This window comes from Camarhynchus parvulus, chromosome 5, assembly GCF_901933205.1.
Source record: "Camarhynchus parvulus chromosome 5, STF_HiC, whole genome shotgun sequence".
Lineage (NCBI taxonomy): Eukaryota > Metazoa > Chordata > Aves > Passeriformes > Thraupidae > Camarhynchus > Camarhynchus parvulus.
In genome coordinates, this window is record NC_044575.1 from 3154208 (window position 1) to 3174119 (window position 19912).

A 19912-nucleotide genomic window follows, 5' to 3' on the forward strand; every position below is an offset into this window, starting at 1 on the left:
AGAGTTCAGCTATTTTTTTTCCCCCTCAAACTAAAAGAGTTGGAAGCTTTTTACCTCTCTTTAGGGAGCAGAAGGATTTGGAGTCAAATGAGGGAACTGAATATTTAAAAACTGTCAACAAAACACATCTTTGAGCATGCACACATTTGTTAGGATCTATGAATGTAACTCATTTCCTAGTCAACATTCAACCTGGTGGGTTTTTTTTTTTTTGAGGCAATTTTGCATTTAAATGTGATAAATGGTGGTGTCTGGGCCAACAGGGTAAAACAGTTTCATTTGTTCGTGGCAGAGGGATGCAGTACAAAATATTCCAATATGAAAATTATGAAATACTGGTTTTGGTCGAGGTTTTTACTCATAGAAAATCTGTGCTCCCAACTGCAGAGTTCATACATCTTTTTATTTAACTAGCTCATTCTCTAGGGGACAGATTTTCAGGTAGATTTCCATATGCTTACATATAACATGACCATACAAATAACATTATTTACACATGTATAAACTCCCCATTGCTGCAAACATATCAAGAAAATTGACTCTGTGGGGTTAAATACTGAAAGGATTATTTGGCTTAAATTGTGTTCAACCCAATTTGAATTGTACTCAACCCAAATTAGGTTTCATAGGGATTTTTTAAGGTCATCTTTAGTCCTTGCTTCATTTTAGGGCATTTTTCTTCAGAGTTGCTATGACCCTAGATTTCAGTTATTGCTGGGTTTAAGTTCAGCACAATGTATCAGCAGAAGTCAAGAGCAATTTTTTCTTTTTTTTTTTTTTTTTTTTTTTTTTTTTTTTTACAAGTAGGGGTTATTCAAAAACCCCAGCCAGAAACGTGCTTGGCACCAGTTGGATGTGGATATATGAAATGTGGCTGAGGACAGGTGAGATTTGGCTTGGTTGGCAGGGTGCACTCTTCATGCAAGGCAGAGCCACGTGCTTCTGAAAAACCCCGCAGGGCTTCCAAAGCAAGGCCACTCTCACACCTCCTCCTGGTGCATCGTTCTAATCGTGTGTCTCCACACTATTTGGATGCACAAAGAGGCAGAAATGGAGCCTGCTTTTCAGTCATGCATAATGTAGATAATCATCCTGCCTCCCACATCTCTTTTGCATGCTATTCAAATGAGACTATTGCCTACTTTTTAGTCAGTTTTAAGCCAAAATATCTAGTGGCTTAATAACAGCTGTTTCTCTTTAAAATGCACTTAGAAATCCTGTTTAGGGTGCTAATTTGCTTAAGGATGGAGCCAAGCTACATTTTCTGTTTAATAAGAGCTCTTTTTGCATTTTAATCTCCTCATCAACAGTAATAAGCTATGGATATATGGAGGCAGGGTAGTGCTTTTAAAGAGGGGGCATTCCTGAGTACTTTTTTAGCATGATTTTGTGGAATGTGTGAAGCATTTTAAGATGCTCCTCCAGCATCTCAGGTATTTTAGCTCACCCAGTCAAAAAAGCCTGACTCACTGTGACATCCATGGGCCATTGGAACAGGGGCTGAACTCAGAGTGGCCTGAAATAAGCAGGCAGCCCAAGGCAGCCACAGCAGCGTCCGGCAGCACAATATTTGCATTTCCAGTGGACTGGAATGTTCATCCCACTTCTGTGGGGCTGTTCTGTGGTGGGGCCTTTGTGTTTGCATGTTTGCTTCCCAAAAAGGTGAGACAGGGATGGCTGTCTTCAGCTCCTGGGAAATTGGCCAGGGAAATGGAAGAGCCCCAAATTCAGGCAAGGCTCCCAGTGTTGCAAGAAGCCCACAGCTCCCCTGGCTGCTCATCTGGGCAGCTGCCTGTGGTGGTTTAATGTGAGAGGTATTTATAGAAATAATGTAAAGGGTTTAATTATTAGAAATTTTTATATGTTTTTGTGAAAAATATGTGTTAAAGATGAAAAAAATCTGAAAAATTCTTTGAAATCTAAAAATTAAATAATAAATAAATACATTGTAATAAATACACTAACAATTATCCAACACTAAAAGTCGTGGCTGGAGAGAGGAGCTGAGTCCCTGTTGGGAGCATATGCAGTGTGCTCCTGGGCTTTAAGGACTTTAAGTAGCAGCCCTGAGCAAATTAAATGAGGCCCCAGCTCCCCAGGCAGCTTTCTAGATGGGAAACAGAGTGAATTTCCAGCAGAAATCTGCCCGAGTTTGGAAGGAACTCATCAAAACAAATATGTATTTCTACAATCTCTTCTGATTTCAGCAAATTAGCATTGTTTCACTGGAAAATTGTAATGATATTAACCCTTGATTTACCCAATGTCTTGGACGTTTTTCCAAATTTCCTGTTTTGCTGTGAGCACCACTTAACAAGGAGTAACAGGCTGCACTCTGAAAGGATGATATAACATATTGCCTTGACCCAAATGTGCTCTTCTTCTCTCTCTTCTCTTGCTGCTCCTGCCTCCCTCAGTGTTCATGGTTCTGGGACAGGAACTTGTCACTCCTGACACTGTCCCAGTGCCTTGGACATCTTTCCAAATTTCCTGTTTTGCTGGGAGCACCACTTAACAAGGAGTAACAGGCTGCACTATGAAAGGATAACATAACATATTGCCTTAGCATGGCTTTGATGGACTGCCTTGACCCAAATGTGCTCTTCTTGTCTCTTCCTGCTCGTGCCTCGCTCAGTGTTCGTGGTTCTGGGACAGGGACTTGTCCCTCCCGACAGCAGCGCGTGGTTGTGGCTTTAGGTGCCGCAGCAAAACCTTGTGTTCCTTGTGCCAGTCCCAATTGCTGGTGCTCAACAGCACAAGGTCTGCTTTGATGGGCTGGGCTGGCTGAAAATCCCTCTGGCCACACAGGCAGCTGCTGGCCAGTGGCTGAGGAATGGGCTGGGGGAATAAGGCACGGAGGGAAGGTTCCTCAGCAGGAGCAGTGGTTTGGGCACCCCATGGGCTGCCTGCAGTGACCTGAGATGGCTCCAAACCCACAGGAGTTTAGCCAGGGACTAAGGATGGCCAAAGCCAGGTTCTGTGCAGTGAAACACACACTGTGTGTCTCTCTCCTGCTGTTTGGTGGTTGCAGCCTCGTGCACGAATCCCCAGACTGGCTCTAAAGTTGGTTGCCTCTGGCAGCAAAGAGATGTGCACAAACTAATTTATCCTGCAGAAAGAAACCATCACCTGCCCCTCAGCTTAAATCCTGTTGGACAATCAACAGGGATGAAGCAAGGGAATTAGGAACTGTGTTGCCATACCTACAAGGCCATTAATTCCTAAATGGTTTCACATATAGAAACCTTCTTTCATTTCTGCTATACCAAGTGTTATTGATTTTTGCTGTTGCAGCAGTGCCTTACAGACCTGACCAGGGCCTCTAGGTCTAGATGTGTTATATTTTTATAGGCATGCAAGACAGAGATAATCCATGCCCTAGGCAGCTATCAAGTGAAAAAGCAACGGGATGCTAAAAATGAATGGGAGAAAAGGGAAGTAATGAAACAGGTAAACCTGCACAAGAAGCAGTAGACAAGAATAATACTGAAACAGGAAGATGAAGTTGCTGTGTCTCTCATACAACGTGTGAAATTAATTAATGTTAATCCCTGCAGTATTATGGGATAAAGCAGTGATGTTAGTGCTTAGGATGTGAATATTTCAGTAACAAAAGACTCGCTTGCTCTTGCATCAGGCGTACAACAGGTCGCTGTAGACCAAATACCATCTTGTTAATGTACCCGTGCTGGGGTGTTTTCATCATGTTTTGGGATATTAATGAGCTCAGGCAAGGTAGCAGGGATAGCATTTTTAATGCTATTGGAAGTATCTAAAACAAAAAGAAGGAAGTCACATTTCATTCTGCACTGCAGCACATACTCAAAACTGAAAAGCCTGCTAATAGGAATGAGGCTCCACAGATAAAAGCAGTGGAATTTATCAGGGTTAATTCCAGCTGACAGTATTGTTTTGATAACCACTGCATGTGGCATGTTCATACAAGCCTCCCAGGTCAGATCCACTCCTCCTGGAAATCCCTGTTCCAGTTGTCTTTGTTCAGCAGCAGAGAGAGATCTGCAGCCTTTAAACCTCTCTTCTTACTCTGCCTTAGGGCACTGGCATATTGATTTTCATTTTTGGATCTCGTTTATTCAATTAGTGTGATTGCATAGGAATATTTCTTCTTTGTCTTCTTTGTCTTGTCTGAATGTTTCTTCTTTTTCCTGCAATGTTGTCACGACTCAGTCACTTACCTGCCTTGGAGTGCCATCCCACAGAAATGCTACCAAGAGTGATAAGAGCCCATTTCCAAGGCTCTGTTATCAGTCTTGTGCCTAGTGTGAGTATATCTTTGCACCTCTGCTTCATGCACAGATTATCTGTGGATTTAGGATCTGCAGAAACTAGACCAGGACTTGCAGATTTGAGCTGTGGATACACAAGCTGCATCTTTAGATTTTAGACTAGAAAATCTTGATGTTCACTGATTCAGTTCATTTATTAAATGAACTGAAACTAAATGTTTCAGTTCATTTAATAAATATCTTTTTATTATTTTTTTAAAAATCATACCTACAACTTCTTCTGTCTCTGTGATGTAAAGACTTGTCTTCCTGTTTTCATGCATGCTGTTTTCCATGCTCCCATAGCAAAAGAAGGAATTCCTTATAAATGTTCAGTTTGAAAAAAAAAAAATTGCGATAATAAAGAAAGGTAAATACTTGAATGAAGACATGTATGCAGTTCTTATGTGAAATACAGTAGAAAGGAAGCTGAGCATTTTCTATTCATTACTGTTTGAAATACCATCATGTGTGTGTAAACAGAGCCCTATTTGTACAAACAATTCAATAAAAACACTCACATATGCTGTAATTCCTGATAAAATTACGTGTTTATGCTGCACAGCAGATTGGCTGAATGCATGTTGGAAATTACAGCACTTTAACTGCAGGTTAAAATGTGTTATTGAAAAGTTTATTTCATGTTTTATAGATGAAATAGCCGAATTATATCAGCAGTAGTAACTTTTAAATACCATTAATGGCCAGTACTCTGTTATTTCATTAAACAGAGATCTGGTTCTTCTAAAAACAATCTCTCAAGCTGCTAGGATGGTTATTTGCTTTTTAAGGCAATGTGTTGGAAGTACTATACTGCACATTATTCTGCACAAGTGCAGCTGTAATTCAAGAGTCCCTTCTCCATTCCCCAGACAATAAGAACTTTATGACAAGAACTTTGCCTCACAGATATGTGAGTGTAATGAATAAATGACAAGTTCTTACCAGATAACAATATTATATTCTTTATTGTGCTTGGGCCCTCACTTACAAAACAGCCAAGAAATGTCAAACCCTTAGATAAATAAGCTCTTACTGAATTTTCGTTCTCTGGAACCCTGCGCACACTGATGAGAACAAGTCCTTTTTACCTCCACGAGACAAAATACAGCTCAGCCCCGAGGCAGAGGTTGCAGAAGCAGTGTGTGGATGAGGAGATTAGCCAGCAGAAGGTGTTAACCAGCTCCATGCTAATTGATTAGCTGCCCTTGCTGAGAGGAGATTGTCCTACAGACCCCCAGCCACCAGCTGCCTGCCGAGCCAGATGGAAATCAGAGGGGTGGGTTCACTAGGGGATTATTTCAGGTTTTGTTTAACAAAATGACTCCTGAAGGTACAATGTATTCCAGAAGAAATTGTGCTCCAAAGATGAAAAGGCAATTGATTATTTTCACTGCAGTTATTTTACGAAAAAGCTATCTCCCACTAAAATGGAAAATCCCACCTTCCAGCATTGCAAGCTAATAACGATCTTGGGCTTCCTTCAATCTCACCTTATTAATAGCAGCAACAGCTTGTGGTGATTTTAAACACTGGGTTTTGCAAGGCCAAATTACCTGTGAGGCATTTCAGTTTCACAGCCTGGAGAAACACAATAAATACTGGAGGTTCTACAAAGTATTAGGAAAAACACAATAAATACTGGAGGTTCTACAAAGTATTAGGAAAAACACAATAAATACTGGAGGTTCTACAAAGGTGGGCCTCTTGCTTCTCAAGAGAGCAGAGGTGCACCCATAGGCCTTATGTTAAAATACAAGCAAATGTAAATTTTTGAGTGAATATAGCAGTGATTCCTGTTAGATGTGTCTTCTGAGACTTTGTTTGTCTTCTGTGAGATGTGCAAGTTAGACTAATAGATGGCAGCATGTCCCACTGCAGCTGGCTCTCCAGCTGGGAGGCTGAAGACTATTGTGCCTTTTTCCCAATCTCTTTCTCGAATGGCCCTTTTTTGGCTCACAGAAATCCATAGCAATGTATTTCCCAGGTATCACTTTGAACTAAATGGATCCATTGTTTCTCTCCCTTCTAAAATTTTCTGAGACAGATGTCAGCAATAACCGCAGTACGTCTCTGAATTTTTCCTTTTTCTTCTTTTCCTCTCGGAATGAATCAAGGTGAAATCATTTTTGCAGCTGTTCAGAACATCCAGATGTGGCCTACTAAAAGGGAGAATAGGATGTGATCTTCAAGAATCTGCCATAGCTCTTAACCTTCTGGTTACAAATCTCTTTCCGTTTCATACATCTACCTAGATGGTTCTTTGATCTTGAAATACCATGGGTGACCACAATGTGGAACCAGACCATCAAAATGCACAGAAGTTGCAAACACTTGTGAGCTGCTTAACACATCCATTTTATTTTGTTAGGCTAGGAGCCCAAAATGCTCCAGGAGCTTTTCAAACACAGAGACAGGATCCTGCCTTTGACTTTGTGACATTACTAGCAAAAAACCCATGGCGTTTTGTTGATATGTTTGTGTCACTTTAATACAATCCCTCATTATGGCATTCATCATAAATCTGTGTGACTGAAATTCTGTATTCACTGCAAAGCTCTTTTTTCACCTTCAGTGTGTAGCTCTGGCATAAAAATCTGTGAACATGGCCATGAAAACTTGCTGAATGTCCTTCCTCCCCCCCCAGCATGTTAATGGATTGGAATGAGAAATCATGAAGTTTGAATTTATTTTTTTAATGATTATGCTTCTGATAATTAATTCATAAGTCATCTCTAGGCCCTAGAGGCTCCTGTGACACATCAGAGCTGATGTTGTTGTTAAGATAATGGATTTAAGTGGAATGTAGGTGGTAGAGATTCTGAAATGCTGGCACTGTGAAGGTTACATGAAGCCTCCTGTGGGCTGCACAGTGATGGAGGCTCTCAATATCTCTCCCCTTGTTTGCCTAGGTAAGCCAACAGATGCAAACCCAAAACATGCAGAGTCAGAGTTCTGTAAGATTGAATTCTTTAAGAACTCCCTGCTCAAGACTAGTGAGGGATCACAGCAAGAACAAGTGCTTGGCCTCTTGTCTTTAATTAAAAAAGTTAGACTCTGTCCTCAGAAATGCAGATAAATATTTAAATCTGAAATCAGAAGAAACAGTGGCCACAAGTTTTATTTGGCTACTTTTCAATTCTGCACATTCAATTAAAAAAGAAAAACTTACACAAAATGTGCAATACTTTGTTCTCTGTTCAGCCAGGTTGACATGGCCAGTAGCACAGAAACTGAAATTACCTGACCTGGAACTGGTAGACAGTTTTATCATTCATAGTCATAAAATTTCTATGTCATGAAAGTGCATTAAATGTTTCATAGAATTGCATAAATAGTTTTAATATCTGATACTTCATGTGTGTGTGAAAGAAACAATATGCAGTGCGTTCCCAGGATATTTTTTCATTAAGTATTTCCTAAAATCACCTCAACAGAACATGGACAAACCTGAACCTTCCACATTCACCAGTGTACTCTTGCTTCCCCCTTCCATTGCCCAGAGTGCATTTTTGCAGTGGGTAGTGATGTTTTTGTTTTTACTGATTATAATCTCTCCCTGGAGAAATACCAGCTTACCTCTGTGCTCAGTGTTTCCCCAGCTGCAGCGTAAATGTGCTCCTGCAGACAAATTGCATACATATATCAGAGGCCAAAAAAGGACCTTCTCCTAAGATCCAATCCCTGTCCTTTAATTTAGGTGAGCATTTGATTCAGGACTTGGCTTTGTGGCTGAAATAAAAAGCCAGGAAAGCAGTCTCTCAGGCTTTTGGAAAAGAGACAGAAATAATCTTTGCACAGTCCCTGCTGCTCTTTTTAGCAAGAATCTCCCAAGAATGCTCAGCTAGGACCCACTTCAAGGAAATGATGCCCTTTATCATCACACTGAAACGTAAAACATTTGGGAAGTGTGGTGATATTTTCATCAAGAATGTTATTGTAGGAAATTCTTTCATTAAGGAATTGTGAATTAGCTTGTTTTCCCTGCTCAGATGCTGAAGTTTCATTTATTTGAACACTGCCTTTAAAGCAGCTATTAGAAAAACAAAAGGACCACTAATCTAAAATAAAATAATTAAAAAGTAAATAACTGCTGACACCAAAGTGTATTTAAAAGCAGCTGCAGTCAATAAGATGGTTGGATTTTAGTTCACAGAAATGAAAGGCATGCACCCACATGGGAACAATAATGCTGAGTGATTTATTGTAGAAGACTTGTGCACAACAAAGCAGCAGAAATGTGGACCTGAAAGTAGAAAAAGAAACTGTGAATGCTTAGAGCTTTCTGTAATTCCTTGTGGGTCCATAGGAAGCAGTGCTTAAGAGAAGTCTTTGAGAAGATTGATGCAGTTGGGACTGGTCAGGAAGAGAGGGGCATTCAGAGCAGTTTAGAGATCCCTACCCCTGGAAAATGTACAAAGAGCTACACCTAAAACAGGTGGAATGTAAGAAATCCTAATTACTTCAGAAGTCTGATCATATCTTGTGTTAAATTCAGATTCACCTGGTCATGCTTATAGCATGTAGCCCCTTCTTCAAAAAGAGTCACAACTTTTGTATAATCCAGTTATTTCAGAACGAAAGGAACATTATTCATGAACAATATCTGGCTTTTCAAATGTTCTTGCCTGTTGTACAGAGCAATTCTGACTCAGAAAATGAATAATTGATAAGGTGTAAGCCTGGGAGCAATTGGTATCTTTTCAGATCTTGGAGAAGGAGATTTGCTTTCATTTCTAAAATGAGCAGAACATTTTGGAGAAATTGAAGCTGGGTGGTTCAGAGCATTACACCTCGGCTCAGTGGAAGTGGGTTTTGTTCCCAGAGTTTTCACAAATGTTTGTCTGATGGGAGGAAAGTCTACAGGAAGAGATAGTGCTTAAAATTTTGGGTAATTCTAAAGTTTGAACGCTGACTGTGTTTAATTAATTAATTAATCAGCTGGGAGGTGAGGGAGAAAGACCACGTGAGACAGCAGGAACTGTTCATGGAGTACTGGATCTAAGGTCCCAGACTTTGGAGATATTTTGTAGATTTTCCTGACCATCAGAGTAGATCTTACTGGAGATTGGGATTTTGGTTTTTTTCCCCTGACTGTAGGATTTCTTTCTAAATCATATTCTGTCTTCTCTTTTATTTCATTTACCCAGTTCATGTGAAATGTTGTGTCCTCTGTTTGGATTTTATAACAGCAAACAGCACTGTAAGAAGTCTATTGGAGGGCAGAAAACTTTGAATGTCAAGACAGAATGGAGTGGCAAAAGGTCACTTGTTTTCTGACTGGGGTAGAGATGGACAAGGGTGAATTAATAATTGGAAAGAATTTCTTTTTAAGGCTATTCTTTTTTCCAAGCATAGATTGTAATGCAATGAACCAAGAACAGGATGAGAGACAGCAGGTGTCCAGCTCTTTGGATGGTATTGGGGGAAAGGAAATGTTGAAAATTTTCGTGTCCCTTCCTTAGACAAGTGCCCTGCTTTATAAGCCAGTTCTAGCCAGGTGCATATCAAAGGAAATCCATTTCCTCTTCCAAGCTGTGCCTGCTCAGGGTCTGGTTTACAGTGTGCCTGTTTTTACATGGATTTTGGCTTTGTGAAAAGAGTGGTTTGAGCCATAAATTACCCTTAGTTGTTTGTTGGTTTGCACAAAATTAATGTAGTTCATGGGTTTCTCAGACAACTCGATCATGCTCGCTGGATTAATCAATGTTTTAACCACAAATGCAGATTGATTGTGGATGGTGCCATGTTTGCATGTAGCTGCTTTGGTTTTCAGTGTAGGAGACGAAGTTTGGTGTCCCTGCCTTTACCTGTGGGTTGATTACCTGTGTCACTTCTGCAGATTTTTGACACCAGAACAGGGGCAGTGTCATTGTCAGGCTTATTCTGGCAAAGCCTGTGGTGCGCTGAGGTCAGTGCTGTGGCTTTGGCAGTCACACAGACAAGCATTTGTCAGGGTGCTTGGAAAAATACCTCCCGAGCTGTAGTTGGTGTATTTGTTCTGCCACCTTCTCTCTAGTTTGTGTGCACGACAGGAGAGCTCCAGAGCTTTGTCATTTAAAAGCATTTTCATATTTTTGAGGCAAGGTGCCATGAAAATACCAAGTGCTATGAATTGGCTCGTACCACTGGAGAGAATGAGGCAGTAATTGCATATTTAATAGACTCCCACCATTTACTGTGGTGCAACCACTCAGCAATTCTCTCCTGAGAGAACATTTCCATCAGTTGGTTTCAGTGTGCAACTGCAGTGCCAGGAGAAGGCAGGAAGGGACAGCCCTGAGAATTTTGGGTGCTTTTGCACTGGAAACATGGATGCTGAAAACATTCATTCTGGTTAGCCACAGCAAAGGGTAGCTTAGGCACGTTATCTTTACTGAAGGGAATTAAGCTGCTGTGATTGCCCCCGTACAGCAGCTAAAGCACATTTAGACAATTTTATTGTACATCCTGAAGGGAATAAAACCCCTACATTGATTTGTCAAAGTGCTATCAAGGGTCAGGAAAGCTCACCTCCTGAGCTAATTTGCTGGTCTTATTTTAAACCCCTTGCTATTAGCCAAATAATTATTTCTCCTCTGCTCAAGCTCCTTCGTTTGGCTGATGTGAGCAAAGCATCAGGAAGAATAATTGTGACACCTGGAGTCTCAGTGCCAGCATTTAGCAGATGACAGAACTGTTCTGTGCCCCTGTTCCCTGGGCTGCTTCTCAGAGCAGAGCCAGCCCAGGAATTTCACTTCTCCCTAGCAAGCCCAGGAGCCTGTCTCAATGCTTTCATCCCTGACTGCTCTGAAACTACTTCAAGGAGCCTGAGCAAAAAAAAAATTAAAATGCTGTAGTTACCTGGATGTAAATGTGATGAGTGAACCTAGTGATTTAAACCAGTTTGATCTGTGCAGTGAATGCAGGTCTTGTCTTGCCACTCAGTTGCATACAGCTGCTTTGTTGCACACAGCATGTGTTGGATTGGTGTCAAGGGCCTGTTTCCCCCCATTTCTCTTCTGGTGTCCAATCTTTTTGAGAGTTTAAAACAGCAGTAGCTTTGTAGCACTTTGGTTTAAAGGCTAGGTTAGCCTAAAGGATTGATGGAATTGGGAAAGTTAAGACAGGAGGAGGTCAGAGGGGTGTGTGTTGGATAAACCTGTTAAGCAGAGGGTGGGGTTGCACCACTTAAGGTCAGCTCCGAAATCTAGTTTGATCCCCTTTAAAAAGTAGGCATTCTGAACTGCAGTAAAAAGATTTTTCCCTTGGGTGTGGCAAAGTGATTTGGGATCCCAGAATGTTTCTGTAGTGCTGGAGACAGCGAAGCATTCGATGTAGAGCGAAGCAAAGTGTGCAGCAGAAAATCAACGTGCAATCAAGAACTGGATTCCTGAGGGAGGCTCTTTTCTAAGGAATCTGCTCAGGCAGAGAAAATGAGAGCTCAGATCCTCAGAGCACACCTAGGGCTCATTAACACACACTGCTAAGCTTTACACTGTGCCCAACATGAATTACTGCCCTAGTGGGAGCGCCCCAGATTGTGTAACTGCACCTTCATGGAAATAAACCTGCACATCTGATTTTCAGTGTTGCCATTAGCAACAGCTCTGTTATCAATTTCTGCCCACATTCACCTCCTGAAACCTCCACCCCAGTGGGACAGGAATGCAGAAGTTGTTAATGCAAGGTGAGCCCGTGCTTTGAGACACAAACCCAGATTAACAATGAACACCCTTCTTTTTGCATCCCATCCTAGGAATTTGTCCAAAAGTCAGGAGTTATAATTCCTGTAACCCCCTCAGAAAGCTTATTTTAAAACACACAATGTCAGCTGACATCTGTGCAATCGCCACCCTGAAATGGTGAAGCTTTGACACATATTTCCATCTTTTCTGCAAAATATGGACAATACCCACATTTGGGGGAAGTTCTCAGCCTGATTATCTGACAGAGAGGTTTTTTCTTTGTAAAAGTGAATACAAAATTGCCAAGCATCCAGTTCAGGAAAGCTTTCCTGTACAGCACAGCAGTTAGGCAGGGACTGTCAGAGGTGCTGGGTTATTTGCTCTCCTGAAGCAGGGATGTTTTCAGGCAGTGACAGTTCAGAAATGGATTTAAATGCTCAGCTTTCCTTCTGTTTTTATTCAGTTTCACCCCAGCAGTATTTCTTTTATCTATCTCGAGCCCAAAATTGTGTTTTTAGTAATTGACTGTTTGTTATTAAAAGCCTGGAAATTCCCCCAGACTTTTATAATTGGTGAGCTGAAAAACTCAGATTTTTGTGTTCCCTGAAATGGCATTACCTATTTTTCAAAGAAAATAAACAAGACTTTTAAATGAAAGAAACAGCTATTTGTACAGGGAAATATTGAATTTGTAGGTACTGTGATCAAGAAATTAATTCCATTCAGGCATGTTTATATATCTTATAATATGTGTGCTTTTCTCAGCTGCCACAAAGTTGCTGTCATAAAGACAGAGAAGTCAAAGTAAAATGGGCAAACACAATCCTGGTATAATTCCACTGGCTGAAATGCAGTTTTGCTCTTGCTTATGATAATTCCAAACCTGTGCTACTGGCTTTAAGTATGATGTGCCTGAATCTAAGTCAGTCACAGATTCAAACAGAATTTAGTCACCATCAGACGATAAAAAGAAATCTTTGTCTTTAATTGTGGGTATTTTTCCCTCTCAAATGAAGCAATTTGTGACTAAAAGCTTAACCTTTCCAAAAATGCTCTTTTTTAAGAACTGGAACAAACTACTGGTTGTACATACTTTCCTAGGGACATCCCTTCATGTTGATCTGTGTCTCAGCTCTGCTTTTATCACAGAAATGTTTTGTTATCACAAAAAGACACAGACTTCCTTTTTCTTTTGAAGTTTTTACTAATTTCAGAAATGAGCCTACATCAGTGTCCCTTTTCAATCGAATACATCTGCAAAACTGAGGTAGGAAAGTTTTCTACTGATTTTATCAACAGGAGAAAACATGCCATACTTGGAGTGTTATGTCATGGAAGTCTTTAATTTGTTAGGCATTAATTAACCAGGTATTTTGCAGTAGACAATATTTTAAAGGCAAGATTGGGTTTTTAATCTTTTCTGTAATTTTGGTGTGTTTGCACACAGTGGAGGTGGAATAAGGACGATTTATACCAATCATAGAAGACTGATCAGGTTTTTAAGAGCAGCCAACAATCCCTCCAAAGCACTACATCATTCTAATTTTTATAGCATTTGGTTCCCCACAGAACTGTGCAATGCACTTTTTCATGCTCCCTTTATCTGTTTCTCCTTTAATAACAAATTATTTTTGAGGGGAAGGATGGTCCTGCAGGGGAAGATGCTATCTTAGAGATGTAGGTTTGTTTCCAGAAGACATTCAGTTCATCATCTGGGAACTGAAGATAATGTTGCTTTTTTCTACTTTTTGAGAGTCTTGTGAGAATGAATTCACTGTGGATGGAAAGGCATTCAGATAGTGTGAGGAGTGTTGTGGAAGGAATTAAATGTTCTCTGTTCTAAAACAATGGAGTGAATGCCAAGCAGCAGCAGCATGAAATGAGTGAAATTGAGCTCTGGCCCAAGCCAGGTGTTTTCCATTCCCACTGTTCATTGGCTCTGACTCTGATGTCAGATAATACATTAATTTGTTTAGCTGATCCAAATCATATCATGATTGCAAAGTGCTAAGTGATCTGCACACTCATAGCTTCTAACATTATTTGGCAGACCTAAAATAAAAATACTAATCAAACTTATAAAAATGGCTTGGAAATAGTGTGGAATAGATGCTATTCCTTGTTGGTTACCAGAAAGTAGCAGGAGCACTTGGAATAACTTACAGGGCTTTCTAGATCCTCTCTTTCACTCCAAAGGTATTCAGATCGTACTTAAAACTTTTGCTGAAAGCTTTCATTACTTTTTAAATGGATTTTACCCTTCAAAAGTGTTGGTTTAAGTCCCCTTGGTTGGGAAAGACTTCAGATCAAGTCCTGTCTTTAATGCTGCCTTTTTGAGCAATGTCCCACGTTCTGTTCTTGAAGTGAGGAAATGCTTTTAATCTTTGGTAGGTGCACAGTGAAAGGTTTTAACTTAGCAGTGCTTTTATAGCACAGGGTTCTGTGTGTTGCCATTTAATGACTTCATTCTGCATGGGCATTCATTTATACATTGCAGGAGCAAATGGATGGAGAGCAAAGGATTAATGTTTCACCAACTTCAGAGTAACAGTAAGGCTGTCAGTACCAGAGTGGCATGATCAACCTTTTAAACTCATGCCATTGGGGCTTTTTGGAGAGCAGTGCTTCCAGAGGGGACAGCTCTTGAGTCAAAACACTCAGCCCCAGCTTGAGCACCACTGTGGAAAGTGGATGTGGAGAAAAGGAGAGTTGTTTGCAGGTTTTTGCATGTTTTAATTTAGGCCACAATCCAAATTAAATTGAAGCCAACCTGGAAACCACTTTGGCTCCACTTGGACTTCTTGACCAAGTTTGAAGCCTACAGAGAAGGAGCCATTCCACTTCAAATGGAAGCTGGAGTCCCATAATTGTACTTGTAACTGAAAGTGCAGAAGCAGCTCTGGGAGAAAAACCAACTTTTGTCAGGGATTGTGTCCAACCCCACTTGAGGGATTTTCATCAGCTCCAAGCAGGAGCGTTGGTGCCCTGCCCCTGTACTTCTGACAGTGAAACATTTTGACACTCCATCATTTTGCAAACAATATCATTTTCCCTGCCAAAATGTTAGAGTTTCATTACTTTGAATAATTTCTTCCAAGATAAATACAAAATTGATGACAACTTGCAACATACAGTGGTGAAAAAATCCCAGTTCTCTTCTCCATATTTTGGTGGAAATTTGAGACTTTGTTTACTTAATTAAAGCAATTACTTTAATTAAAGCAGAAATTTGGGATATGAAGAGTAAAATGGGTACAAACACAGGACAGCAAACATGAAGAAAATCTTAATAACATTATATTTTCATTATATTTTAAAAAAATGTGGTGTTTTTGCCTCTACTGTAAAGTCTGTGCAGTTGGTTTTTCAAGGCAGTTGGGTTGCATCAGCTGGTTATTTGTTACTAATTTGTGGGTTTCTCTTCAGGCATTTTATATCCTCTCAGCTTTTACCATCTGGCAATAATTATAGCTGAAGAGACTGGCCAGCAAATCCAAGCACAGCGTCTTGTCCATAGATTGCTCTCCATCCATGGGTTGTTCACAATTCCTGGGCAACATCAGTTTCCCTGGGCTGCTTAAATTTGTCACGTTTGTCCTCAGAAGTGTGGGGGTCAGCTGGAGGGGCTGGAGCAGAGGAAGAGGAAGGTCACTGCTTTTGGGGGGCTCCCCAGCCTGGGGATCCCTGCAGGAGTCTGGGGAGATGCAGGACAGTGGGGCAAGTGGGGCTGGCATCCCCAAACCTGGCAGCCAGAGCTCACCAGGAACACTGGGAACGTGCGTGACAGAGACACCTGCACAGTCAGGAATGCCAGTCTGGAATTGTGTCGAGTTATGTCTTAATCCCATGGCATTGTCAGGGAGCTCGAGCTGTGAAAATGTGTCTTTTCATTGCAGGCTCAACAGAATACCAGATTCGACTTTTTTTTTATTTTTATTTTTATTTATATTTTTATATATTTTTATTTATTTATTCATGCGTCTCTGAATTCCGTGTTTGCATCTGAATTTTCACCCCCCCCTTAAAATTTCAGGCTTGTCTGAATGCACCATGCACTGCCCCTTCTTTCCTTCCCTCTGCACTCACTCCTGAGCTGTTAGCCACTGCTCGTCTGCTCTTGGTGTTCATTTTAAATTTGAGCAGCACGTGTTGAAATGCTTTCAGATGTGGCTGATTTTGATAGCAGTGACAAAATCACTGCCTGCTATGAGATAAGCAGTGCATGACTTTGATAAATGTAACCATCTATGCTCATGACACACTTTTGCTGGGATGTAAAATGCAGAGCTAATAATTTTGAATGCAAGTATCACTGCAAAAGCAAGTAAAGGAAAATGTGCCTGGCTGAAAAGTTTTACGATACTGAAACAAGGAAAATGAAAAATTAAGGAAAATTTTGTTGTCAGAGACAGACAATATCTTTTAACTTCAAACCTTTAACTTAATTTGTTTCATCAGTTACTTTTTAAACCACTTTGAGTGCCAAACTGTCTCTCTGTGGTGTTTGTGAGGTCCCCAGGATGAGGGAAGAGATGAGAATTTGACTCCCATGTTCTCAGAAGGCTGAAGCATTATATTGCATTATATTGCATTATATTGCATTATATTGCATTATTCATATTATATTATTTATATGTTATATATTATATATTATATATTTTATTATATTTATTATATTTTATTTATTATATATATTATATTATATTTATTGCACTATAGTTATTATATTTATTCTATTATTTTAGAATGCTACACTAAAACTATACTAAGGAAAGAGAAAGGACACATCAGAAGGCTTTGGTGAAGGGAGGCACTCAGGGAATATTGAGACACCCAGTGGAAGCTGTTTTTCTTTGAGCTGGGCTGTGGATGGACTAGGGCAGCTCTGGGGTGGCAGAACTGTTGCTGTCAAGCAAGAAATGGCACTGTTATCACTGAACTGAAAGGTCAGCTCTGCTGGAAGTGCCAATTACTGGCAATACATGAAGTGGTTTTTCTTGGTCTAATTGGGGAATATTTTTCAAAGACAGCAGAAATGGTGGGAGTGAACTGTGAACTTTGTGTCCCTCCAGGTGAATTACTGGTGTGGATTCCTAAGGGAAAGGGGGAAATGCTTCTGAAGAAGTGTGCTAGATGGCTTTGGGGCATCTGAGCCTTGGTAATGCTCTCCTGCCTTTGTCCTGAGTTTATTCTTGCAAGATGGAGTTTAAAAGTGCTGATGCAAGGATTACAGCAGACTTTAGGAAATAATTTCTGTATTAGTGCTTTGTGGGCTTCCACAGATGGCTGCTGCATTTCACCCTGTGGTTTTCACAGGCACGAATGGAGAGCCAAGAGAATGTGCCACCAGTGCAGTGCATCCACCGTGGGGCCTTTCCATCCTTCCACCCATCAGGATAATAAATAACACATCTCACATGCTCACAGGGTGCTGAGGGTGCCCAGAGCAGCAGCCTCCAGTTTTTATCTGTACATCTGTCTTGTATTGAGGGCATTTTTTCTGTCCTTGCTTTGTATCAAGCTTGGGGATCCCTGGTGGCAGCTTTCCCTCAGCTGGTGATGCCAAACCACCGCTGCTGGTGTTTGAAGCTCGTAGTCACAGTTTGGTCTCGTGCCCTGCACTCTTTTTGTTCTGCTGTAAAACATATTGCTCTCCTTTAACAATGTCCTTTGTCTCTTTCCACAGAGTGATGAGGTTCTAACAGTCATCAAGGCCAAGGCACAGTGGCCAGCCTGGCAGCCTCTGAATGTGTAAGTAAGTAGGGAATTGTCTGTCTCAAGAGCTTTGTGTTGGCTAAAGAAATAACCTACAATTTGTTGATAGATGAGGTTTTTGACTTTTTTTTTTGTGGCGGTATGTGTTTGATTGCTTTGTTGTTTTGGGGTTTTTCCCCACATCTGCTTCTCTCTCTCTTTCCTCTTTAGCATCTCTCCATTTTTCCACGCTTTGCCCGGCCAGCTGTGGCAGCAGGACTATCCCATGGAGTTTGTGCCTCCCACACATAAACACTGATGTTTATTCAGTGCTTTCCCAAATATCTTACACTGTTCTGCATGCAGCAGCAGCATTTTTTGGCCTCCCATGTCACACTCTGCAATGCACTGTTACAGCAAACCCTGATGCACCAACAGAAAACTCTCAAAGGACTGATTTTTCAAAGTGCCAATCTGAAACACTCTGTGATGGCAGTGCAGCCACCATGGAGCCTTTCCATGCTCCCATACATCCTTGCATGCATCAGGACAATAAATCACACATCTCACATGCTCTCAGGGTGTGCTGGGTTGCCCAGAGCAGCAGCCTCCAGTTTTTATCTGTACATCTGTTGTGCATAAAGAGCAATTTTTCTGTCCTTGCTTTATATCAAGCACCAATAAAAAACCCTCAAAGGGCTAATTTTCCAAATGCCCGTCTGAAACACGTCCTGTGCTGGCCTCCTGTTCCTGAGCCATGGCTGTTTCACCCAGTGAGGCAGGGATGTGCTTCCCAGGATGCTGGCTCTGGGCTCTCCAGCACTCAGCAGAACAGAGGAGAAAGCTCCTCTTTCAGGATGCTCTGGAGTTTCCTGGTGGCCCCTCAGGGGAGGTGTCAGAGCAGGGCTGGTGGTTCCTGGGTCATTGATCTGCACTTGGCCCAAAGTTCACGCTCATTATCCCAGCCCAAATGAGTGAGACCCACAAGAAGTGACAAAAGATGTGGGCACAGTAAAAGGGATCTGAGCTGACAGTCAATTAAATCCTTGCAGGAGCAGGGCAATTGGTTTACTGCAAGACTGTACAGAAAAATTAGCCCTGGTTTCTGTTTCCTGGGAGCAGGCAGTGCAGCACTGGGTCTGATTTTGTCACCTGTATTTCAGAAAGCATGTGAAAACTTGGAGGTTAGTTAAAAAAAAAAAAAAAAAAACAAAAAACCGAAAACAAACCTGCAAAAGAGTTCAGTTTTCAGAAAACATCCCCTACCCTAAAGGGGCTTAGAAACTCTTAAGCAGCTTAGGACTTAAGCCATTCACTTTATCCTTTTCCCCTCTGCAAAAAAAGAGAAAAAAGGGAAAGAAAAGAGGTGAGGAGGTGAGCTCAGCTTAAACAGTGAAAAGATTTCTGATAGCTGATCCCTCTTTAATCTAGAAAAAACCACAGCCCAACAAACCAATGAAAAAAGAAAGCCAACACCAAAGTACCAGAGTATGAAATCCCTCCCAGCATGGAAGCTAAGGAAATTCATGGCAAGGCAATGGTGTGGGAAAAGACTTGAGCACTGTGACCAACCTTGAGAGCAGCTCACCTGAGCAGAAGATGGATTTTCCATCCCTGGAGTATATTTGAACCCTGAGACAGGGCTGCAGGCTCTGCACAGGAGCTGCAGGTTGGGCTGTTTTGGCCTGTGTGATGCCAGAGGTCCCAGTAATGGCATTCCTGATTTGTGGTCTCACCTGCAAGTCCAGGATTTGGATTTGGTGGTGTTTGCCATGGAGCAGCTGTGGATAGCACTTTTTTCCTTGCTGCCTTCTTTCCATTCCCTCCAAATTAAGACTTCAAAATGGAAACTTTAAAATGGAAATTTTTTCCATTATTCTGCTCTGGCGAGTTCTCCATCTCAAAAAAGCCATTTATTTCTTCACTCCCACTGCAGTCCTAAAGCAGCAGCTCTGTGTGATGTTTCTGTTACCAAAGTGAACAATTGCACCTGGAACTGGCTGCCGTGGCTGCCTGGCAGGCTTTGGCATGGAGCAGGTTTGTGTGTTGTTCACAGAAAGATGGAGAGAGGATCTCCAGCTCTACAGTCTCAGTGCATCACCTTGAATATAGTACATCACAAAAATTAATGCTAATTAAAGTGTACTGCTCCAATCATTGTTCCTAATTTGATACAGCTCCAAGAAATTGCACCAAAAATCTGAGTGTGAACAACTCCAGGATCTTTCTTAGGCAGATTCTTTCACAGAGATACTTGTGAATATT

General features: G+C 41.2%; 1 protein-coding gene across 1 annotated transcript in view; it reads left to right on the top strand.

The window, feature by feature from the left end:
- The window catches only part of SPON1 (spondin 1), a 168184-nt gene that overhangs the window by 125056 nt on the left and 23216 nt on the right, over positions 1–19912 (top strand). The window contains exon 7 of the mRNA XM_030949154.1: positions 17640–17704. Coding sequence (XP_030805014.1) covers positions 17640–17704 — 65 coding nt within the window. The remainder of the gene's footprint in view (positions 1–17639; positions 17705–19912) is intronic.